This window comes from Mus pahari, chromosome 21 (assembly GCF_900095145.1).
Source record: "Mus pahari chromosome 21, PAHARI_EIJ_v1.1, whole genome shotgun sequence".
Classification (NCBI taxonomy): Eukaryota; Metazoa; Chordata; class Mammalia; order Rodentia; family Muridae; genus Mus; species Mus pahari.
In genome coordinates this window covers 359,181-384,931 of record NC_034610.1, presented here as the reverse complement: position 1 = coordinate 384,931, position 25,751 = coordinate 359,181, and the positions used below count along the sequence as shown (strand labels likewise).

At 45.6% G+C, this 25,751-nt stretch overlaps 1 protein-coding gene across 4 annotated transcripts in view; it reads right to left on the bottom strand.

Annotated features, from left to right (window-relative positions):
• Tiam2 (T cell lymphoma invasion and metastasis 2) overlaps positions 1-25,751 on the bottom strand; it is a 194,124-nt gene that overhangs the window by 23,129 nt on the left and 145,244 nt on the right. The window contains exon 15 of one of the 4 annotated variants that reach the window (XM_021221237.1): positions 15,370-15,473. In XM_021221237.1, the coding sequence (XP_021076896.1) occupies positions 15,370-15,473 (104 nt within the window). Of the gene's footprint in view, positions 1-4,649; positions 4,798-7,753; positions 8,128-12,199; positions 12,569-15,369; positions 15,474-25,751 lie in introns of those variants that run through there. The other 3 variants (XM_029532809.1, XM_029532808.1, XM_029532810.1) reach the window with 3 other exon arrangements.

Below are 25,751 nucleotides of genomic sequence, written 5' to 3'. Positions count from 1 at the left end.
CAAGTTGCCCTGGGCTGCTTTTCCATGACACTTCGGTGGCTGCATGTGTCCTTCCACACTCTGGGCCAATTTTACTTTGCCCTGTTCTGACACCCGTTGCAGCTGCAGCACTCCTGCCCAGCCCTCCTCCCTAGTCCTCCTCCATGTTTCGCTCATGGCTCGAGCCTCTCCTGTTTGAGATGCTGTGGGTCACCATGTCCTAGTCACCATTCAGTGTGGCCAGAGGAGGAGCTTCACGGAAAATTTCTGATGAAATTGGATAGCTTCGGCTCATCCTTTGAGGCAACCAGAAAAAAAATATATCCTTTTGTAATTTTGAAGATAAAAGAAGTTGAGATTTTAGACTCTAGAGATGGCTCTGCCCACTGGAAAAGCACTTTCAGTGGTAGCCCAAGGACCTGAGTTCAAATCCCCAGTAAACTTTTGTAAAGCCAGATGCGGTACTATGTGTCTGGAACCCAGGGCTTGTACAGCAAGACAGGAAGCAGAATTCCTCGAAGCTCATGAGGCAGCTAATCTGGGGTATGCATCAGGAAAAAACAAACAAGCAAACAAAACCCCAAAACAACAACAACACCACAATTCCACTGAAGAACAAACAACAACAGAGTCCCCAAACAAACCAAGATGCTGTTTCAAATAAGATGGTGGCTGAGGACTGACACTCAAGGTTGACCTCTGACCTTGCGTTCATGTCATTTACACATGTGTGCACTCACTTTCGAGTGTGTGGAGTACACACAGATTATACAGGAAAATGACAGTTTTCTGGGCAGTAGCTTTCACTGAGCCCTAGGCTATACTGCGCCTATACTTAGTGGGTTATTCATATTCATTTTTCCCCTCATTGGATCCTCTGAGTCACCTGTATTATGTGATCTTCACGGATAGGAACTGAGTCAGGAAGAAGTTAGTTAGGGTCACTTAGATGCCAGCCATGTCAGGGTTTTAACGCCACAGTCTGCCCCTCCCTCTTTCCCTCCCTACCCCCCCCCTATGTGTGTGTGTGTGTGTGTGTGTGTGTGTGTGTGTGTGTGTGTGTGTGTGTGTGAATAACCTTCCTTGAAAGAGGCATTTGTTTGAGGACATGGCCCAGAGACCAAGGAGCCAAAAACTTTGGGTTCTGGCTACAAACTGGAGGAAAGAAGGGGAGAGGCCAGGGGGATCGGTGCTCAGGATTTGCCCAGGCCTTTGCCTTGCTGTTCTGGACATGGGCCCTGCAGGTGGCAGGAACCAATTGCTTGGCATACTATACCAAGACTGCAAAACCCAGGACCAGGGAGGGCCTCTGCTTGTAACTGCTAATCCATGACTTCCTCTCCTTGGCAGAAAGGTTACTACCTCATGTTTCCCATACCTCTGAGCCAAGAGAGGCCCTGCCTCTTTCTTCCCATGTCCACCTGTGTGACCTGTCTCAGGCTCCCCACCATCCCCATCCCTACACTGGCCCTCAGTTCCTGCAGAGTCCCCGCCCCCTCATCCCATGTTAGACTTTATTTCTCTGTAGTCACAGTTCTGTGTTCATGTCCCTGGCCTCATCTATCCAAGACAGCTTCCTCTGCCGGTTTCCACAGGTCACGCTGGGGTGCCTTTCTAGCTGCATCCAAGGCCCTGTGAGGGGAGAGTGAGTCAGACCCACGAATCAGACCTCCTTCTGTAAATCAAACATCTTGTGGAGCCTCTTTTGCCTTGAATCATTTTTTTTTTTTTGTAAAATAACAGGAAATGATTCTATTTAGAAAAAAATTAAAAATTCAACTACTATAAAAATGAGATCATTCAGATAAGATGAAAGATTAAAATTAAAATAACTTGAAATGCAGTGTTAAACACTGTATATTATATACATATACATATATACACATGCACACATTATTCCATTTTATAAAAATCTACTCATGCATATTAATACATAGGATATATATACATATATTCATGTATATGTATACATATATGTGCAGAGCCCTGACTGTGGAATGATGCTATCTTCCCCACTCCCAGGCAATATTAGCCAAAGCACTGTGTGGGGAGTCCCTTAATGAAGACCTGTCCCCTTGGTGATGGGCCTTTAGATTATTTTGGATTCTGACAGATCTGTAGGTTGTATTGATTCCATGTAATGTGACTCCACACAAAGACAGCACACATAGGAAAAAAATAACAGTTCACAAAAGCATAATCAGACAGAAGTCAAAGTAACATCTAGAACAGAAATTACTGTCGGAAACCCTGGAACTGCCGTCACAACAGCCTCCACCGCAGGTACTCATTCCCCAGAGTGGACACTTAGCCTCTGGTGCATTGTCTGACCAGCTCTGCCAAGAACATAATGTTTTGTTTCCCCCCAGTACTGCTGTACTTCTGTGCCCCAAATATAGTTTAAGTAGCTATTTTTACAATGGTGTCATTACTCCATGTTAGTGTCTTTATAGACTTCAAGCCACCAGCCTATGGCTGCTAGACAGAGTCACCTGTATGAATAGTTAGCACTCCAGGACTTACAAACCTTCCTACCCAGTATTTAAAATTATTTGGCAACTAGTGAAAATGTCCTTCAAATTCTATGAAATAGATTCTCTCAAACACAAATTAAAAGTGAAAGGAACCAAAAAGTTGTCTGTATAACCTAATAAAGTTTGAAGTTTAAGTTAAATTACCAAATGGTTGCGCCCATAGTTCTTGCAAAAGCCAGCTGTTCATCATACAGACCCAAATTTTACACATGCTGTTTAAGCATGTGCTCGCCCCTAGGTATGAAAACCCCTGCTGGGCAGAATTGGTATTATGGGAAAATCCTCTTCAGAAACAGTCTCAATGTTGGCTTTCTCAATGACCAACTGCCTATGACATATTGGCCTGATAGTTAATGGCCAATATCTCAACTTCTGCCCGCTAAAGGGGACTGTAATGAGAATTTGATAGGGTTGTAGGAAAACTGGTCTTCGGTGAGATGAGGTGTTTGCAGTTATAGTGGGACTGGGAACACAGCTCAGTTGTTAAAGTGCTTCTGTAACAAGCATAACTCTTAGGCTCAGCCCTCAGTGTGACATGAGCCCTGCATGGTGGCACACACCTGTAACTCCGGCACTCATCCGCAGTGCATTCAGGAGGTGGAGGCAGGAGGATCACTCTCAGTTACACAGTGAGTTCAAGGCTAGCCTGGGATACATAAGACTGTCTCAAAAAACAAAACAAAACAAAACAAACTACATAGCATATGCATAGAGATAATATCAGACATCTTGCTCAAGGCCCTTTGCAATTAATGTCATTTACATACATGGGCCTAGTTTAATTTCACCTCTCAGCCACAAGCTTGTAGGGAAGTATAAGGTATTCTTTATAAGTACTCGGGTGGGGGGGGGGGACCATGTGATTTTCCCAAAGCCCAGTGAAGACTGAACGAAAGCTCCAGCGTTCCTGACCCATCTGTCTTTCTACTTCACACAACAGCAAATTAAGAGCCTGATGTACTTTCCAATTAGTTACAGCAAGAGATAAACCCCTCGAATCACTGCTCCAGTCCATCCTTTATATCCACTTTCCAAGGGCAAGACAAATGTACTTCTGGGAGAAACCTCCTAGGCGTAGGACGAGCCGAAATGTTCATCCATAGACACTGGGCACAATAGTTAGCATGCTTGACCTGTTCCTAAATGTTCTCCACAAGACAGCAAGACAGTTTGGAAGTCAGGAAGAAGCACTGGCTCTGGTTTGGTGGTATAAGGGAGCCCCTTTATAGCTTGGATCTGCTGCAGACCAACTGTGAATGCTTAGAAGCCTGGGTTATTTGAATGTTGCCACCTATAATCCTGTGCTCCCAACTTAGAAGAAAAGCCATTACAGATGCTTAGCATGTGCGGGGGGAGGGGGAAGGGGGGAGGGGCATTGCACTTGGCTCACTTCCCCTGTGTCCTTTCTTTAGACTTCACGGACCCAGTAACCCAGTCACTCCAGAAGAGTGAGATAGAGACAGGGAGAGGGAACTCAGGACCATAATTGACTGAACCTCCCCCAACACACACACACACACACACACACACACACACACACACACACACACACACCCTTCCAGAGGCCCTGACTTGTTCTACTAACAGTACATGGAAAGAAAGCTTCGAACCTGGTTTCAGAAACAGCCTTTGAGAAGCCAAGTCCTAGGCAGATTAAACATTCAATTATTTGTTCCCCTTTTGGCAGCCTTAATTAGGCGATGCATGTGCTTGGGCTGTTTGTCTCCAGTGGGCACACATGCAACCCAAGGACACTTTAACTGTAGTTTTAGTAACACTGTATTTAGAAATGCAGTGGTCACCTCTGTTCATTCCCTCCACCCTCCCCTCCGACAACCACGTGAGGATCGGTCTCTGCCACACAGGCAGCTAATACTTCATACAAACCAACCCTCACATCCTGACGCTGACCACAGGAGCAATGTGGAGAGGCAGACCTGCAACTGTTACCAACACTATTTTCAACAAATACCTCTATAATTTCAAGTGCCATTACCTTGAGTTAAGAAGAATACCACCAAAACAAACAAACCAGCAAAGACACGGGCAGACCAGCAAGGAGCCCACGCCTTTGATGACAGCATGACAACTAAATGCTAGCTGACACCTCAGACAGAGACAATCTTCAAACCTCACCTTGTGTCATGGCTGAATAACCAGAGTTTCATCTTAATAAGTCATTGTTGAAAGAATCGTCAGTCCTCAAACAAGTGGACGGAGCCACAGGCTCCCCCCTAACAGTGGGGACTGCCAGGCCACGGTAGCTGTGTTTCCTCTCAGTCCTGGACCTTATGACAAAACAGCCTGGGAAGGGGAGAGCTTGCACTTATCCCATGCCAGCCCATCAGCTGGCATCAGGACACCTCTATTCCTGAGGTGTTGTAAGTAGCTCACCATGAGATCTCCAACCAGTACAGTCACCAGCCCGGAAGCTCCCAGGCAAATGTCAGCGGTTACTCACTGCCAGGTGGCTTCTGACAAGATGAGAGAACTTAGGTTGCAGTAGAGAGCTGGAAACTGAGAACCCAAAAGAGGCAAGTGAGTCAGGGAGGGAGGGTGCACTGTGGCTGAATGAGCAATGGGAGAGAGGGAGGCGGAGGTGGGGCAGGAAACAGGAGGATTAAAAGGAGAAAGTGCATCTGAAGGTACCCTTGCAGAGCATGCCTTTGTGTGTATATGTATATGTACATGACTGTATGCGTGCATGTGGATGCTCCTATGTATGTGTGTGTGGAGACCAGAGGTCAACGTAGGATGCCTTTCTCAGTCAGCCTCTCTTCATCTTACTATTTCCGATAGGGTCGCTCACCAAGCCTAGAGCCCATCCACGTGGCTAGGATGGCTGCCTGGCTGGCTAATGAACTTGAGAGGGATCTGCTGGTTTCCAGCACTCAGATTTCATGAGTATGTCGCCACTCTGAGCTTTGTACATTGCTGGGGACCTGGACACAGGTCCGCATGCTTGCTTAGCTGTCATCCCAGGCCATGAAAGAGACCTTTAAAATCCAGAGCTGGACAGATGGTTCAGCAGTTCAGAACACCACCTGCTCTTCCAGAGGTCCTGAGTTCAATTCCCAGCAGCCACATGACAGCTCATAACCATCTATAATGGTATCTGAAGTCCTCTTCTGGCATGCAGGTATATATGGAGACAGAGCACTCAGATGTAAAAGTCATAAATAAATAAATAAATAAATTTAAATCTGCAGTGCTCTCCTTTTCCCCCATATTAGTAACATACCTGTGTTCTCTGGTCTTCGTGCTACATCACGGACAGTGGGAAACTAAGTTTTCGAAACCGAAATACCCACTCTTTACCCTCAGCATTCAGGAGCTGTCATCCTGGAAAGCCGCTGAAGGCAAAAGCCACACTGTGTGCCTGTGAGCAGGGCTCATGGGTGGGGTTCTCAGCCTCTCCCACCTCAAGCCACTAGAGCTCCTGACAATGACAGTTGAGTTTCCCTAGAGCAGAATGCTAGAGGAAATGACAAAATGACCCAGAAGAACTGTACAGACTTTTTAAAAGTATGAGCCACTGCATCATAGGACCCAGACATTAGGAAAAGCTGATAACATGCTTAGAATAGAGAGAGGCATGAAAGCTGCATTGAAATGTGAACGCGCCCTCGTTCAGCCTCCCATTCCAGCGTTCTGCACGCAAGCAAGACTGCTGACCTAGGTAGGCATCGAGGTGACTATGCAGACCGCTTAACCGTGCGTGGTTCGAATCTAAGCGGGCTCTGGTGGAGCAGATTTTGATGACCAAACCCCGTGAAGCCACATCCTCCCCACTCTCGGTAAATATTAAAGATTAGATAACATGCAAGGTGCCCAAATTAGACCACAGCTGTGCTATTCCTCCATTAGAGGAAGGGACAAGAAACAGCCCCAGTCTGATGTGCTGGGATGAGGGGAGCACAGCATGAAGCTCTGCTCACAGCAGCCTGGGGGGACCGCCACCACCTAAGCAGCCCTGTGTTGAGTGGGTAATTACCCCCTACAACCTACCAGAGAGCTGTTTATCTCAGCAACCAGGCCTATGAAAGTTCAGTTGAGGATCAGCGTTTCATATCTTGCTCTTCTCCCAGACTCACTTCCCCGCCCCCTGCCCCCCCCACGCGCCCTGTCCGCTCAACGCCCATAATTACAGAAAATAAACCTTTAACAATTCCAAGCATCATCATAGGTCAATGCCAGCGGAATTCAGGAAATCTGCCGATGCCACTCAGGATAATGTATTCTGGTCTCAACCGGATAACTGGTTTGCCATTTGGGTGAGGGGTTATTGTCTAGCCCTCTCCTTGTGGAACATTTACAGCTAGCTGGTATCCTAGTCTAGCAGACTGGAAAATGAAAACAAAGTTCAAAGTGCTCCCGGGAAAAGGGGGGCGCTTGTTGTGAAAGCTTAAGGACTTGAGTTCAGATCCCCCCCCCCTTCGATTTTAAAGCCAGGTGTTGTAAGCTGCACCTGTAATACAAACGTTAAAAAGAGCCCAGAGAATCGCTGGAGCTTGCGGGCCCATCAGCCTAGCTGAATAGCTATGTTCCACACTCAGTAAGAGACCCCCATCTCAAAGAATATAAGGTCGACAGTCACAGGGAAAGGCGGCCATGGTTGGCTTCTGGCCTCCACACACATGTGAATAGGCACTTTTGAATATGGACATGGGCATGTACAGAATGCAGACAAAACCACAGGATTAAACAAACCTGACACTTTGCATATCATCAGTACTCAATATGGATTCTGAAATGTCAATAACATAGCATTGACACCGAGGCTAATAATTCAAACACTCAAAGTCAGGGTTATAAACTTAAGGGTCACAGCAATCCCAAAGGGGAAACCGATGCATAATGCCATCAGAGTGGTGATCCTGGCCACACACCCCAGAATTCTATGCAGTTTTGAATACAGATATACGAGCAGTTTTCTAGAGACTTCTAGAGCTTTCATCCCATTCTCAAAGATCTGCGCTAAATACTTCTTAAACAAAACACCAAGTTGCATAACCTTCACTCATCATGACCAAAATTAGAGCAATGGTTCTCAATCTGTGGGCCATGACCCCCACAGGGGTTTCCTATCAGATATCTTGCTTATCAGACATTTCCTTTATGATTCACAACAGTAGCAAAATTATAGTTATGAAGTAGCAAACAATTTTATGGTTGGGGGGATCACTATAACATCAGGAACTATATAAGAAAGTTGCAGCATTAGGAAGGTTAAGACCCACTATCGTTGAGGTTTTAACTTCAGTAAATGCTGTGAGGGACCACAGACAGCCAATGCTGATTCCAATCAGGCTCTTCTGAGACTTGCTCTTCTCTTTACACAGCTCCCACAGGCATGAGGACGAGCAGCAGCAATGCCAGGTAAAGGACTGCCCAAGGTGACACATTTGGATGGAAGGATGAGCAGGGAGATATGTCAGCTCGAGGCTGCCTCTCAGACAGATGCAGATGTCTGGTGGCTTAGCCAAGGACAAAGGGAAGCCATCATCAGCATGACACGGGTCCAGTCTCCACAAGAAGGCTCAAGAACCTGCAAGCAGGGCTCGGGCTGAGGGGAGGGTTTGAACTGAGAGATTCAAATTCTGTACTTCTCTGCCCCGGAGAGAAGTTACACTGCGTCCTCCATAATTATTTACCCCCAGCCAGGAAAGTCTAGGGAGGAAACACAGATGCAGAACTGGGAAGTGAGAAGTCTGGAGAATGGGAGAGGTGTGGCCCAGGAAGACCACCAGTCATCCCCCATCTTGACTATCCTGCGTGTATAACCACACGGAAAGCAGAGGGCAAGGAGTGCAGACCACATGCCCTACTCCATCACCTATGTTGACCAGCTACTCTGAATGTAACACTTTGTTCACCCAGGGAGGATATGAGCATCCGTCTTAGAGTCTCCTCTCAGATGGTCGTAGCTCCTGCTGTATCCAGCGAGGGAAAGAACAAGAAGCTGCCAGAAAAGCAAATGAATGTGGCCAAGTGAAGGGTGCCCCCTTCAGAGAAGCATCTCTGCCCAGTTGGGGTCCAGTTCTCAGGCAGCTTCAGCTCTGGGGCGTCTCCCAGTCACTTTCCTGTTAGTCACCACCCCAGCAGCAAGGAGAGGGCATGTAATTATCCCTTCAGTGCTTGGGTGCCTGACAGCCAGTTAATTTCAGAGCCAAGGCTCCCCCTGACAAGCGCTGCCCCCAGCCCTGCCCTCCAGGGTGATTCACCCTGCTGCCCTACTGCGCAGCCTCTTTGTGGATTTGCTTTTGTCCTGCCTCTTTAATTTGTGATTCTGAAGCTGACTTTGAGTAAAAACTTATTTTTTTTTTCTTCTGGAAAAATATAGAAGGTAAAGGGAGAATGCAGAGGAGACTGAGAAAGTGGAGGCAAGGAAAAGCAGGAGGGATTGGTACAGGGGTCCTAGACAAAGAAAGGGGATGGAATCTGGGGAGACTGGCCTACTCACAAAGAACCACAGACCCCAACGATGGAATGGGAGAGAAAGAAGGAAAGAAAGGGTCACGTGATTCTTCCCAATCTCCCCGAGTCAGGTTATCCCTGGGATGGCCCTCCCTGTGTGAACCATTAAGAACCAGGAAAGACATGGGGAGCCTGGACTTCCTAGAGTTGGTATTTGAACCTTCATGCCTACCTTCCCTGTCAGGCCATGTTCTAGAACAGCGAGTGGTTCTCAACCTTTTTCACATTGTGGTGACGCTCCCCCCCTCCCCCAGACCATAACATTATTTTCTTCGCTACTTCACTGTAACTTTGCTTTTGGTATGAATCATAATGTAAATATATGTCCTTTCTGACAGTCTTAGGTGGCCTGTGAAAGGACCTTTAACCCAACAGGGGTCATGACCTACATGTTGAGGATCACTGTTCTAGAACCTCCCTCTGCCTTTCATGTGACTCTACTGCTAAGACAGCCACATATTCCGGTAACATGGAAAGCTTCACACTCTCCTGCCTAACTGCATGCAAACTCACAGCCTTGGGGCCACACACAACTCCAAGCCTCAGTCACTGAGGGGTTACAGACAGCTGAATTATCCTCCATTTAGTGACGCTCAATTTCTGTGCATCCCAGCCCCAACCTGCTTATAGTTCAGCCCCTTGATAACAGCGTCTACCCACATTTCAGGTTTCTTCTGTCCCAATAGTCAATGTCATCCATCGTGAAAGGGCTAAGGACAGCTGCAAGAAGTAGGGAGGAAGGCATGGGAAGCAGGACTTCTTCCTGCTCCCCCGCTTCAGACTCAACTCTATGTCTTTCCCAGGATGAGTGCTGACTACCCAGAGCAGCTTTCAGAACAGATGTATTTCCACATCTATATCTCTGGGCCATGCTACAATTAAATCCACTTTGAGCCCTTTCCTGAAACCTGACATAGGGAAGGGGAAAGAGTGGTATCTCTCATTCTGCAGCAGTTAAATGATCTTTGACAGGACAGGACCCAAGGATGACCTCTACATACCAAACCCCACTGGCCATATATCAGTCCAAATGACCCAGGGCAGATCCAGAAGAGATGAGATGAGCACTAAGAGCCTGCAGGTAGGAATGTGGGGTTGTGTAGTAGATAGGGAACCATCAAGAGTCAAGAAAAGAAAGAACGCCCTTTCGGGCTCCAGGAAACCCAGCAGAGTTGCCGCCAACAAGCCCAATGAACTTGCCATCCAGTCTCTGTTCCAAGGATGTGCAGTGGTAAAAGAGAACAATACACTGGAGAGCCAGGGACACAAAACTGCAGCCGCCTGCTCCTTGTCTAGCCTATATTCACCCCACCTCTCATCCAAGGGCACAGGTCTGTGAGACTGGCCAGCAGGGTCTCTCTGGCCTGAATGACCGGGCTTTCTGGGAGGAAAACAGACCAAACACGTTCTTTCTCTACTCAGTAATTCCAGCCAATCTGTGACACCACGCCTGGGGAACCTTTGCGACACTGAGGATGCCTTCTCTTTATGGAGACCACGGAGAGCCAAGGGGACCCAATCCCTGTGGTGCCTGGTGTCCGTGAGGATAAAACATGCTCAGGAGACTTTGACAACTGACACTAACTATGAGAAGACCGGTGGGCAGCTAAGGAGTTTAATTCACACACACACACAAACACACACACACACACACACACACACTTACTTTTGTGTCATTTCATTAGAACATTCATATATTCGTATATAAATTCTTATCTGGCACCGAGTCTCCCCAATACCCCAGCAGCATCACGTGATGAAGATGCTAAGACTTGAGTAGAATGTGCATTTGTAGACAGATCTCTCAGGGGAGGCTGCTTCATCACCTAAAAGCTGTGTAATCACTCAGCTCTCTGATAAACCGTGGTACAACAGGATTCAAACGCAGCTTTCTAACCTCATCAAGGTTCCTTTTTGGTACACCACCACCGGAGAGAAAGAGATACCTGAAGTAAAATCTGTCCCCTGGAGAATGGTCTCTATGGCAGAATGCCACGCCTGAGTCATTTTCCAGGAATAAAGCAATTGCCTTGAAGACACCAGCTCCCTGCCCATTCAAATATGAATTAGTTCGGACAACTTGCAATTAAAAGTAGATGTTTGACTTGAAGAAAAGACCATGAATACGTCAGCCTACCAAAAGTATCTATGAAGACAGATCACTATTTGTTTGTAAATAAATGGCGTTTAGTTTAACTTTTTAACAAAACATCTCAAAACCCAAAAGGTCTGGAAGCAATGCTAGAAACCCAAACATGTGCTCTTAAGGAAGGTTGGGAAGCAAGTCATGCTCCCCCGAATGTCCTTTAGCTTCCGTTTCTTTGATAGGCAAGCTCTTAAAGAGCAATTCATGTGCAAAACATACAAGGTGGAGCAAAATGAGTGGGCAGGAGGCAAATATTAAATGCAAGTTATGTTCCCCTGGTTACGGGGCTAACCCGTCACTGTGCGCAGTCTTTTCTTCTGTCTTGAATGCACAATGGGCCAAAAACACATCTTTAAAATTATCAAATTGCAGAGAACACAACACACGGTTGCTATACTGTACATCTTGATTCCCAACGCTCTCTGTTCTCGCAACACAAACGCCTACAAATTGCAGAAAATAATCAAGGCCACAGTTACACTAGGTGATTACATAAAAATTCCTGTAAAAAGCTAGAAAATTAACTGAGGAGCAAGAGCTACACCAAAAACTCTGCTCACCTTGCAGAAAACAAGTCTCCTTTTGCAGGTTATTTAGTTCACAGCTTTCAGCCCAATACAAGCATGAGCTATGCTCCAAGGGAATTTTTCAAGCATATAATTATTTGTAATAATCAAATTCTTAAAAAAATAATCAAATTCTTTCTCCTGCTTTTGAATACGGTAAACAGAGGAAATGTTTTTCCCCACCCCCCATGGGCCTTTCTGACATCCTCTATTTCAAACTGACAAAACTGTTTTAAAGATCAACTACAAGACCTCAGAAGCAAATAGGTAAAGTCGACCACAGAGCCTGTACACAAAAGTTCTCTACTCGCCTGTAAACACAGAGAGCTCCAAGACGGCTCTCGGGACCCCTTCTAGAAAGAGCTGGCCATCCCCACCACAGCCTTTAGACATTTTTAGAGTCAAATCAACTTTTCAGTCCTGAAAGAAAATGTGCAAACCTGCCTATACTTAGATCAAGATCTGCACCCAAGAATCCCAAGCCTGTGTTTACTTACACGCTTGCACATAAAAAGGAGAGGTTCAGAGGCACCTGTTCCTTCTCAGTGTTGGAGCAGGAAGCCGTCTACTGTCCACTGCTGCTGGCAAGTGTAGAAGGCATGCATCCCTTCTGGCTCTCATCACCAGGCAATGAGATGGGGGAAAAAATTCCAAACTGTTCTTCCCTGTCACATCCACAAGGACGCCCTAGCGCCACCAAGCTCTTTCTCTGCTGCCTGGAGAAGGTACACCCCCTTCCACTCGATTCCTACCCCAAACTGTGAGCCTGCCTGCTCTGGAGATGCACCAGGAGGTTACAGCAGATGCAGGGACAACAGATCCACTAAGTACCATATGTCCACTGCCATCTCCAGTACTCGAGTGGTGTGTCTGTGGGGAAACAACTTAACATACCTTGAGGTCCCCCCCAAACAATCCAAAAACTCCTTCAACTCCCTTACCCAAAGAAAAATTATTTATTCCTTTAGAACTCCCCCCACCCCCCATCATAATAGCATATGCCAACTGCTAACAATGGTGGAAAGAAAAAAAATCCCCTACAGGAGAAGCTGACAGGGTCACACAAAGAGCTGTGACAGTAATAGGCACCCTTAAAGAGAGACAAGGCAATCAATTATGAACCATTTGCAGAAATTGTGGGGCTGTCAAAAGCCTTGCTTACAGCTGTGTTTCATCATGGGATTTTCAATGGAAATTATTCCTTTTTCTTATGTCTAGAGTACTTGTTAGTAAAACACCCCAAATGGCCCAGGTTCAACCAGAATCTAATCTGAAAAGAAGTTAATGATCCCTAAGAAGATCCAGGAAGCAGAGGCAGGTCCTCTCCCTGGAGAGCAACCTCCTCCTACAGGCCTGAGCAGGTGCCTGCTAGAGGGCAGTGTACAGGAGCCCCTGGGAGAGTTTCTCCCAGCACAGGGAAGAAACACAGCAGGTTGACAACTCCCAATTCACTTCTGTGAAAACAGGGAGGATCCCTGGTTACACACACACACACACACACACACACTCGCACGCATGCGCACGCGCGCGCACACACACACACACACACACACTGCTGGGAAATGAAAGCTTGGCTGGTAAAGTGCCTGCTAAGCAAGGATCTGAACTCAGATCACCAGAACCTGCGTAAAAAACCCAGACAAGGTCTTGGGTTTCTTTACTCGCCCCAGGAACAGCAGCCACTAGACAGGCAAATCTCAGAGCTTGCTAGCCAGGCGGTCCAGCAAATTTCCCATCCCTAGTGTTGATCTCTGGATTATTAATAAAAATGATGATGATGATGATGATGATGGTAATTATCATCATCATCATCATCATCATCATCATCATTATCTTATCCCCAGTGTTGAGCTCTGGAATGTGTGTATGTATATCTATCTGGTCTGCGTGTATATGTGTATGTGGTGTATGTCTTTGGGGGTGCATTCTGTGTGTGTGTGTGTGTGTGCGTGTGTGTGTGTGTGTGAGGGCATGTGTGTTTAAGAAAGGTTGTCACGTAGCCCAGCCTAGCCACTAACTCACTCTACAGCCAAGGATAACCTTGCACTTCTGCTGCTCCTGTGTTCAGCTCTCAAATGCTAGGATTGAAGGCCTGCAATGCCATGCTGACTGATGTTTATACAATGTTGCTTCTCTAGGTAGTGCATAAAATGGCAGCTGAGAGGAAAGTATAGATGAAGCTGTGGAGAGGGAGGAGATGGAAAGTGACGGTTCAATAGGAATAGTCAGGAAAGTTCTGGAGGCAAAAGGCAGGACAGCCTGAGTACATGCCATACCACCAAAGTGCACATTTGGAAGTGGTTAAAGAAGCAAGCTATATGAGATATACAGATATATGTAGATATATACTCATATTTCATGTTTATGGGTATTTTGCTTGCATGTATATGTATATACTGCAGATGGTTAAGAGAGGGTGTGGTGAACTGGAAGTACGGACATTAACTACCCTGTGGGTGATGGGAAGTGAACCCAGGTCCTCTAGAAGAACAGTGAATGTTCTTAACTACTTGGCCATCTCTCCAGACCTTTGCTATACATGTTTTACTGCAGTTAAATGACAACATTGCAAATACTAATAATTTACTTTTGGTTAAGAAAAAAAAAAGCCAGGACTTGTAACCAAACATGACTTCCCTGATACCCAAGCTTAGGATTTCCATCTTGGGATTTCTAAGCAGACTTCCTGATATAAGACTGGCTCAGTCTCCCTTGCTCTCTGATGACATGCCCAAAGTCAGGCTAAAAGTGAATGGTCCCCATCGCTTCCCACTTCAAGTGAGTAAATAGGGCTGAAAGGATGGCTCAGTTGATAGAGTGCTTGCCATGTAGGTTAGATCCCCAGAACACACATAAAAACCAGTTGGGGCAATGACATCTTTAACCCCAGAGAAAATAGGAGGGCCTCTGGGGCGCACTGGCCGGCCACCCTATTCAGACTGCAAAAGGTTCAATGAGCCCATGTCTCCGAAACCAAGGGAGAGAGGGGTAGAAAGGCATGAGCATCAGGCTCTGGCTTCCACGGGACATGCATGGGCAGAGGTGCTCACACATGGGCTTACATGCGCGAATATACACACACTCAGGGACATGCATGGGCAGAGGTGCTCACACATGGGCTTACATGCGCGAACATACACACACTCAGGGACATGCATGGGCAGAGGTGCTCACACATGGGCTTACATGCGCAAACATACACACACTCAGGGACATGCATGGGCAGATGTGCTCACACATGGGCTTACATGTGCAAATATACACACACTCTTTAAAAAGGAGAAGCAAGTAAGTGTGATGAGTCACACCTGGAATCGCAGTGCTTAGAGATGGAGGTAAGAGAACCATTATGAGTCCCAGGCCTGCCTGGACTACACAGTGAGTTCCAGACCAGCTTAAACTAGAGAGGGAGATTCTGTCTCAAAAAGCAAAACAAATAAAACCAAACAACCCTCATCCCCGAATCATACACACATACACCAAAACAACTACAAATCAAAAACCACATGCATACACAGTTCTAATTTTCAAAAGGACAAAGGGATTGTCAATCCCAAGGGGTCCATCAGCTAGTGGACCCAGGAATAGAAAAAGTCCATCTTTTTATATCCCCAACCTCAAGTACCAGTGCCTGGCTCTTGGCTTGTGATCTGGGCTGATGACTTACCGGGAATGTCTGCTCCATCTTCTCTCTGCGGGGCATCTGATCCAGGGTGCCTTCTGTCTGGCTCCTCTTCAGGCCAGTTGTGATGTCAGGGACATTGCTGAAATCTGCAGGAAAAAAAAATGACAAAAGATGCACGGGTGTGATCATTCTCAGTGAGTAGCAATGAGAGACAGGGAAGAAAAGGATGAAGTCAACAACCAAAAGTGGCAGTCTTAAAAGACACCAGCATTCTGACATGCACACAGCTGGTGCATGCAGACCCAGATCTGGGCCCTTGAGGACAGTAACAGCCTCATTTCTGGACACTTCCGAAGTAGGACACCAACATAATAATGGTTTTCCAACTTCGTTACATTTCCCATCATGGTGCAAACAGGTTCACTGGGCTTTAATCTCAAATAATGCATTTGGACTAAGAATCTAACAGCAACGAACCTTTGTTGGCAGATCCTTATTTTTGGATAAGGACAAAATTGCTGGGGATATCTTGGAAAGCCAATGACGTAATCACCCCAGACACTGATGAGTCATGACTTGCTCACTGACAAATGAGAGTCCATTTCTGGCATCAACCACAGTTTCACCCTGAGAGCAAACCCTTGTCAACAATCTCTTTGTGTTGGTGTCGAGTCTTGAAGCTTACACTTATAAGTACACACCAGCTTCAACAACTCTCTCCACTCAAGTTCAAGTTAACAAACCAAGAGAGATGAAAAGACCAGACTCTACACAAAAAATAACAAAGGTTTCTCTTCCAGCTCTGTCCCCCCCTCAGCTAGGAGAAACCAGATGGTTTCAGATCCCAGACAGCTACAACAAGTCGCGAGCCCATCTGAATAGGCTGAGCTCAAAAATAAACTCAGTGGCAAGCAAACTGTTAGGCATGATCAGGACAAGAAGCCACTTGAAGAGCTGGGTACCCTAAGAGCTGGCTGATGGGGAGGCATGCAAGTACTCACATCACATTGAAGATGGAGTAGAGGGGTCTCCAGAACGCATCTCAAAGGTCTACCGAAATCTGAAATTCTACTTTCTCTTTGCCTCTTCCAACACCAAATACCACACCCTACAAGGACTCTAAGTCACATTCCAGACAAATTGTAACTATAAAATTGAATAAGCCTAGGTGAGGTGGGGCCCATCACAAAGACAGGAACAGTCCCGAGGGATGTTTCATATAGTAAGGAAGGCAAGTGTGATGGGATTGCCCCTATCAAAACATGAAGCAACCCCTCAACTAGTAGGTCCGCTCCATGATAAATGAGACACTAAACCAAAAGGCTCAATCACAGTTCCCCCACTGTGACCTCTTTACTCTGATGTGTGCTCACCTTTATAAAAGGTAGACCCACTATGTCATTTTAAAAAGGAAATTTTCCCAATTCAGTGAACACAGCAATATAACAATGTATCACTCCACCCATCCATCCATCTACTCACCCACCTATCCATCCATTCACCCATCCATATATTCATCTATCCATCTATCATCTGGTCATCCATCTAGTCATCCATCCACCCACCCATGCATCCATCCACCCACCATCCATCCATCTACCCACCCATCTATCCATCCACTCATCTATCCATCTGTCCATCCATCTACTCACCCACCCATCTATTCACCCACCCACTCACTTACCTACTCCCCCACCCACTCATCTATCTACCCAACCACCCATGTATTCATTCACCTCTCCATCCTCCCATCTACCTACCCATCTAATATCTACCCAACCATCTATCATACACTCACCCATCTATCCACCTACCCAACCATCCATCCATCCGTCCATCCATCCATCCATCCATCCATCCAACCAACCATCTATCCAATGTTTGCTTTCTATGCATTAGCTATTTCTGAAGGAACTATGAGAAGTGCCAGAAATGGGAGATATGTAAGATAGATAGTCTCAGGGTCTATAGTTTCTTCCTCTAATTGGAAGAGGTGAGTGGTGAGTGACAGAGGTAAAGGTATGAGCTTAAAAACAACACACTGGGCTGAGTGGGACTCATGAGGAAAACTCACTCTAACTGGACAGTAAAGGGCTTCATAAAAAAGAGATACTTGACATAAGGCTGTAAATCTGTGGGATGCTTATTTGTCTTAAATATATAGGCAATAACACAGGGCAGACAACACAAGGGATTCCATGAGTGGGAAGCAACTAAGGAAAGCCAAATAGTGCAAAGGGTTGAAATCAATCAACTGTTGCATGGCTATACAGAAAGCAGAGTGTAGGGCCTGATGGGTAGAAATGTGGGGAAGGTAAAGCCTGAACAGAAAAGCAAGTCAGGGTGTAAATGAAGTAGAAGGATCCCGATGTTTACAAAATTGAGGAGGCAGACCCCATGCAACCCTTCCTTATACTAAATGTAAGAAGAGGCAGAGAGCAAGGGCATCCAAGGAGATGCCAGCTTTGATGTCTTAGGTGGCTTAGTTGATGGGGAACCCAACAGTGGGTAAGGCATGCAAGTTTCAACCTTGGTTTTAGCAAAGCTAAGAGACAAGTGGATCTTCTAGCAGGAAGTTGTCAGTGGCCAGGCTAGAAAGGCTTTCATGGATGCAGACCCGGATGTCAGTGAAATATTCCTGGGAGAGTCATGATGTATGACACCTACCATGGGATATATATATATATATATATATATATATATATATATATATTCTCTCAGAAGGACCAAGGCAGATAGAGGGATGTGGGTCGGTTAGTAGATTCCTTAGCAACGGTGCACAAAGTCATGAGTTCAATCCTCAGCACCACATAAGCCAGGCGTGGAGGGAGGTGCATACCTGTAATCCCAGCATTACAGAGGTAAACACAGGGGGAGCAGAAGTTCAAGGTCATCCTTGAACAGAGAAAGGTCATGGAACTCTGTCTTCAAAATAAAAACTAAAAAAAAAAAAAAATGGAGGAGGGAAGTGATAGGGATATAAAGTGAATAAATAAATTTAACTAATTAATTAATAGAAAAATAAGGAAAAGTAGGACCCTGAAAACACCAATGCAAAGGGTGTAGGAGGAAAAAAAAGACCCTTAAGAAGAGACATGTAAGTCAGAGAAGCAGGAAGAGAAACAGTAATGGCACAAAGCCCCACATTGAGCAAGTACCATTGCCTAGGTAACAGAATCGGATTAGCATTCTGCTGCCTTCACCTTGTAAGCAGCCAGCTCCCTTGTTTCCAGACTTCCATCGAGCCCAGGAAAGCTGATGCACAGGTCATGCATGGTTTTATTCACAGTGGAGATTTCTACAGTAGCCCTCTTGTACCTGGAGGGTGCTGCACGCTGAGGACAGAAATGAGACCAAGGCTCCAGTCCCATGCAGAGCTCAGAGACACAAGGGCAGAGGAGCACTGGAGCCTGAGGGGCCAGATGGATACAGGAGAAAATAGCCTGGGAGGTGTGGGAGTGGGTGCCGAGCTAATTCTGAGTCATTCATCCAATATATTCACAAAACTTTGGAACTTATGGGAAACTCTCCCAGCCCCTGTGGGTCTCATATGCTCATTTACTTCCTGAGACAATGTCTCAGGTAAGGAAGAGAAAGGTGTGGCTTGTAACCAGTGACAGAACATGGTTATATTTCCTGTCAGAACCCTGTCCACTTCAAACAGCCCCTCCACCACCTTTGCCTCCTTAACTGCAGGGAGCTTGAAGGTACTGGTGGGGCTCCTCTGTGAGTTCATGCCTAGGAAGGCATCACACCATACTCTGGGACCCAGACAGGGGTGTTCTAGACATCCCTGAGATTCCTCAAGGTAGGAAAGTTAAGAGCTATCCTACCATCCAAATGTCACAAGACACAGTGTATCTGAGCACACAGAAGCCCCAGGATGTCAATCATGAGCTAGCATTGTCCTGGAGATTGACTAGACCCTTGGAAAGCCAAGCTAGACAGATAGGGTTAATGGCTGCTAACAGCAAGTATTGGCAATCAATAGACACCTAGGAAACAAACCTGTGGGCATGTCTCAAGGAAGTTTCTAGATTAGTTTAACTGAAGTGGAAAGACCCACCCTAATCATTGGCGGCACACCATTCCATAGGATGGACGGAATAAGACAAAGCATTGCTAGGCACCAGCATTTAGCTCTCTGCTTCCTGTCTAAAGAAGCAATTAAGAAGATGCTTCGAGCCCTTGCTAACTGCTGACTTCCCACCAAGACGGATAGCAGCTTCAAACCTTCCCTGGCTTCCTTTGGTAAGGAGTCTGATCACAGCAACAAATAGAATAGTAACCTATGCAGTCTGCATTGATCAAGCCCCCTGTGTTGTTTCTAGAGGAGAAATAGAGGGAAAGTACATTCTGAAAGAAGAGAAACACAGCAATAAAAAAGTGTAGGTCGGTCAAATCCGAATGCTCACATACACAGTCGCTTAAGTGTGCTGAATACTGTATGTATGCCCACGGCCCCACCCACAGGCTGCCCACATCCTAAGCAAGAACAGTGGAAGGAAAGACATACACCCATTCACCCCTATAAAACCTATCCGGGCCTTCTCATCAGGACACACACTGTGACATATATGAGGGGTTCTTCACTGCTTATGTAAGGTCTCAGTAAGCACATCCTCTGCCCACCCAGGGCTGAACAGGACCCATAATGACAATAGTGGAAAGTGGCCAAATTATAACCCTGTCAACCAAGGTACTTTTGCTTTTGTCAAATATTTGCCCTCATCATGGTGTGCCTTGTGGAAATCAAGATTGGGATGAGATCTCTCAAACTGAAAAACCTACCATTAATGTGGGCCACCAAAAGCGTCTCCCTGGCAGCCGAGGGATCAAAGGTCCGAAGAACTAAGAGATAGTCTACTCCTTCACATTCCATTTAGATGGGTGCCAGGCACTGAGCGCTCACCAGGCACCAGGTTCATTATCAGGAACAGCTCTTCTGACACCAGACTCAACTACCTGTCTCCTTTATCAGTAGCATTTTCTAGAGGTGGATGACACACCATGCAGCCTGTCATGGAAAAACACCGCCTCTCCACTATGCCATATGCCCTCCAGTTCTTGATGGACAAACAGGGAAAACACAAGGCTTTAGGTGTGGGACACCTAGTAATTCAGTGTCTTCCTGAGCGATGCGTCAGCACATGCCCCATTAGTGCCACTGGAAGCCTCGAGTCCTTCACAATTAAAGGGCAAGATTTGTGTTAAAATAGCATCTTGGGTACCAACTTAAAAATAGAAGCTCCAGAAAATGCTGAAGTTAAGATCGGCCCCATTCACATACTTTGTAACTTTAATCCAAAGTCCACAATGACATCACGCCCAAATCTGATCTAGCACATTTAGTATGCAAGACAGTGGCAGTTAATATGCAAGAAAGTAACTTTCTCCATTTACTTCATGTCCTGTAAGAAGCAATACCTTGTGCACACCTTGATGGGAACAAGGAGGAAGTCTCTGAAACAGTGGAATGGGAAATACTGGAAGGGGGCTTGTACCCTAGCTGGTACCATCCCATAATCCCAGGTAGCAAAGGAGTAGGGCTTCCATTCTTTCCATCCCTTAGACATCTCCCGAGTGGCAGCAAGCAGGCAAAGGAAGCTCCAGGCTGCTTGGGGCTACAAGGAGAAGTAGGAATGTTGGCTCTGGCCTTGAAGGAGCCTGGATGGAGCCTGTGTAGGACAAGAGAACTGTCCCAAGCGAGAATGATCTATGATTCACCCCATCCACAAGTCTGAGCATGGTCCCTGGATCCTCAGAACCAGCAACTGAAAATGAAAGTAGACGAATGACCTCAAGAAGACATCAATCGCTATGCTCCAAACAAGAAATGCAAATTGTAGGACATTTATTGGCTTAAATTTTTGTGAAATCAATAATTGAAGTCACAGCAATGTGAATGTGTAACCCAGAATCTGTGTGTTGGAAGTTCGCTGTCACTGAAAGTGCCAGGAGAAGGGATCTGATGAGGTCCTTGGGACATGGCATTCAAGCACTACATCATGAGCCTCAAGGTATGTGCACTCTTCTCTGCCACATGAGGATGCAGAAGTCAAGGCCACAGTAGAGTCAATGACTAAACCGAATGCCCTGACCTTGAACTTCAGTTTCCAGAACTATATGCCAATGCATCTCTGCTTAGAAATGACCCAGACTCTGGAACTGGAGCAATACGTATGGACTAAGATGGGACTCACAGCACTGGGCAAGCTCTGCCTTACTGTGGGGACGAGAGTCACCTGCAGGAAGGGCAGGGCGTAAAGATGGAAACTTTTGTTTAGTCCTGAAGACTCATACTACCAGTGAACAGTTTCCCTCTCCACCATTCCAAAGCATACTACAGTATACTGGTTGTAATACCGTCATACCCAAAGGCCTTCTTTCGATAATGTGTTTCTACTATACTGAAACAAAAACCATAGTGGTACCCACACAATTCATAAAGAGCAACAGCCTGCCCTAATAAAGCCATAAGGGAAAAAAAAATGGAATCTGTGGCTTGGTATTGGAAAGGCCAAAATTCCCAGCAGCTTCAAAGAGTTTGTTGACATTTACTTATTAATAGTGCTAATTCTTGGCTCAGTTCATTTGTGCTCTCTCCTCCACTTATGATCGATATTGTCAACTTGATCTATTTTTTTTGACCTAATATGGTCAACTAGATTTGTTTAGGAGACAAGTCCCTGGACATTTCTAAAAACGTTCTAGATTAGGTTAATGGAGGTGGACAGCCTCACTGTAAACGTGGCTGGCACCATTCCATTGGCCGAGACTCTAGACCATAAAAGCAGGCGAGTGAGCACCTGCATCCATTCTCTCTGCTGCCCAGCTGCGGGTGTAATAGGATGAGCTGCCTCACACCCCCAACCACCCTGCCTTCAACGCCACGGTCAGCTAGGTCGCTTCTAACTATATGCCAAAACAACCACTTCCTTGAGCTACTTCCCTGGTATTCGGTAGAGGGAATCTTTTGTGCAATGTGTGCAAGCTTCATTTGTCAATGAAAGGCTATCGGCCTATGAACGTTGACAGGAAAATAGGGAGGTGGGAGCACTGGTATAGTGAGGATTTCTGGGATAGACTCAGGTGTGAGGCATTTGTCCTGGAATGCTGAAGGAGATGGTTGCACGAAACTGAGGAGAGGTAGCCAACCACATGGCAGGACTTAGAATAAATGGGTAATTAAGTTATGAGCTAGTTGGGGAACAAGGCAAAACTATTGGCTTAGACATTTATTCATGAAATATTAAGTCTCAGTCATAATTTTGGGGAACAAAGAAGCTGGGAAATAAAGCTTGTGGCTACAGTATTTTGACATAGGAACAAGAAACTAATGCAATGAAACCCACCTGTAACATGTGATATTAATTTAGAGGCCTGCAAGAGACTCATCGGCCATGTCCCCAGACAACATATAGTTAAAACCACAGCCACAAACCTTCAAAATGTCACTTGGTGGGCAGTGGAAGCACATAGGGCTCTTAACTGCTGGGCCACCTCTCCAGCCCCCATCCTTGATGTTTTCATGTATCCTTCTCTCTACTGACATTCGGTTGACCGTGTGTGTGGACTATGTCTTAATCTGTACTGTTTTCTGGTTTCTTGGCACTTTCATCACGCACTTCAATTGATAAAGAGCTCAGAAAGAATCAAAGAACCTCAGAGTCCTTATCCCATTCATTTCCTTCATCCTGTGTATCTTTTGTTCATTTCCTTCATCCTGTGTATCTTTTGCTTTTTTTCTGCCTTAATTACAAATGCAACTTTAAGAGAAGTCAATATTCAGAATAAATCAAGTCAGCCAGCTGAACAACAGTGCTTTGTACATACATACACAGTTAAAATCCCCCCTGCCCAGTTCTCCAAGTCACATGAATTATTATACAGTTGCCCTTTTACCTATATGAAACAGCAGCACAAGGAACACAGCCAACATGAAGTCCACATGCAAAGAGCTCTGAGAAGTTCCTCCATTTGAATTTGAAATCTGTGAGCTTAACAGTGGTTATTCTTAGCTAATTTCAGTTTCCTTAAGTTCTATTCATGTTTTTTACTTTAAAGGGCAATGGCCTGTAGCACCTCTTACCAAGGACAGTTTGCTGTGCTGTCATCAAGGCAAATATTACTCCCTAATTGTCAGAGAAACAAAATGAAAATAAGATGCTTAAATGAAATCATAAATATACACTTCAGAGGCTGAGAAAAATAATAGGACTGACTCCTTTCAAGGTCAGGGGACCTGACTACCCAACCAAAAGATCATCACTTAATACCATACATTATCACTACACACACACACACACACACACACACACACACACACACACACACAAAATCAATCTACTTGTCCAACTACAACTGACACTCTCTCTCTCTCTGTATGTGTGTGTGTGTGTGTGTGTGTGTGTGTGTGTGTGTGCACATGTAAATGCTTATGTAGAAGAAGGCCCGAAGTTAAACTTGAGGTATCATTCTTTGGGATAATATCTAGTTTGTTTTTGAAGAAGGAATCTCTCACTAGCCTGGAATTTTCCAAGTAAGCCAGGCTGGTTGACCAGTTAACCACAGGAATTACAAGCATATAGCACTATGGCTAGTTGTTTGTTTGTTTAGCATGGGTCCTAGAGATCAGAATGTTGTCATGCTTGTATGGTAAGCACTTTACCAACTAAACCATCTCCCAGGCCTTCCGTTTTAATGCTCATTATTATTCTGTGTCTAAGACATTCAAAGCGGCCATTTGAATGTCATCCCAAAGCTTGCAGAGAAAATCGATTATATTGCTACATAGATATCTTGCCAGAAAAATGTAAACTTTATAAAACTCCCAAGAAGTCTACTGAACCTGAGGTTACAATCCAGTGGGTGATGCTATTATCAATGTAGCAAGAGCTGGTGATGCACAGAAGAAAAAAAATGCAGATAATAAATGCCCCTTGATAGCAGGCTACCATGATCTGAGCCAACTGTCTAGTGTTAAATCTCCTCAGAGTCATAGAGAAGAAGTGAGACCAATGTTTTCAGGGGAGCAATGGCAGCTGGCTACCACCATGCCTGGTACATCACACACAGGCATCTTTAGAAGGACAACAGAGAGAGCTGAGGAGGAAGCCACTTTCCCTCACAGGACAACCTTGTCCTCCAGGAGGGCTATGATTATGACTTGGGAATTGTGGGTCGTTAGCCCAAGCCCAAAGAAAAGGGGAGTGGGAAATGAAGGAAAGATTCCCAAAGTATACTTAACCCCACCAGACAGTGATACCCTCTCAAAAAAAGAACCAAGTTGGGCTGGAGAGATGGCTCAGCGGGTAAGAGCACTGACTGCTCTTCCAGAGGTCCAGAGTTCAAATCCCAGCAACCACATGGTGGCTCACAACCATCTGTAATAGAATCTGACGCCCTCTTCAGGTGTGTCTGAAAACAGCTACATTGTACTTATATAAATGTAATAAATAAATCAAAAAAAAAAAAAAAAGAGCCAAGTGACAATTATGTCAGGGGCAAATGACAGACAGACAGACAGCACATATTCCAGCCACTCAAGAGATTCATTCCCCCTTCCCTCTTTCCCTCACTCCCCCTAGCTCCCAGCCAGGGTTCATGGAGCCCAGAGCAGCCGTGATTACAGGCGTGAGGCATGCCTACTTTATATGGAAGGGTTTTATGTATGGTAGGTGACTGAGCCATAGTTCCAGCCCTAAAGAATCTTAATAAAATGGATTTTAAGTTCAAGGCTTTCAAAACTAGTGATTTGGAGTTTTACTAAAAGATCCTGGGAAAGAAGCCTAGCTGAAAAATATGTAACCGATGAAGCTGTGCTTGGGGGTGGGGGGAAGACAATGAATGCCCATTCCAGCAGGAGCTACTATTGTGCTGCATAAAACAGGGTAAAATGGAGTATTATTCTGCTATGAAGAGTAGTAAAAGGCTGATTGATGCTTAAACACAAGTTAACCTAGAAAACGCTACATTAGGGAGAAGAGGGCAAACATGTTAGGCCACTGAGGAGATCAGGCATGGCAGGCTACACACTGAGTGACTCCATTTACACACCATGACTTCCTGGAAGGAAGGATGAAAACACGGCTGAGCTGATGTCTAGGGGGCTCAGGGCTTCTTTTCTGAGGTGACACAAATGTGGAAATAAACATAGCAGATGCAGCCACACAACTTCATGAAGATCCGAAAAATCACGGAAGCGTATGCTTTAAAAGTAAATCGCATGATGCCTTCTCAGAGGAGGGTTATAAGCCCACGCAGACCGTACAGGAAACCAATTTGGACCGACAATCTGACTCTACTGTAAGGGAATCTTTTCAAGAACAAGTCATAGGACATGTGACCGCATCATCACAGCGTTAGTGAGGATCACTACGAACCCTCAAAACAGCACAAGAAAGAATATTTGAGAACTATCA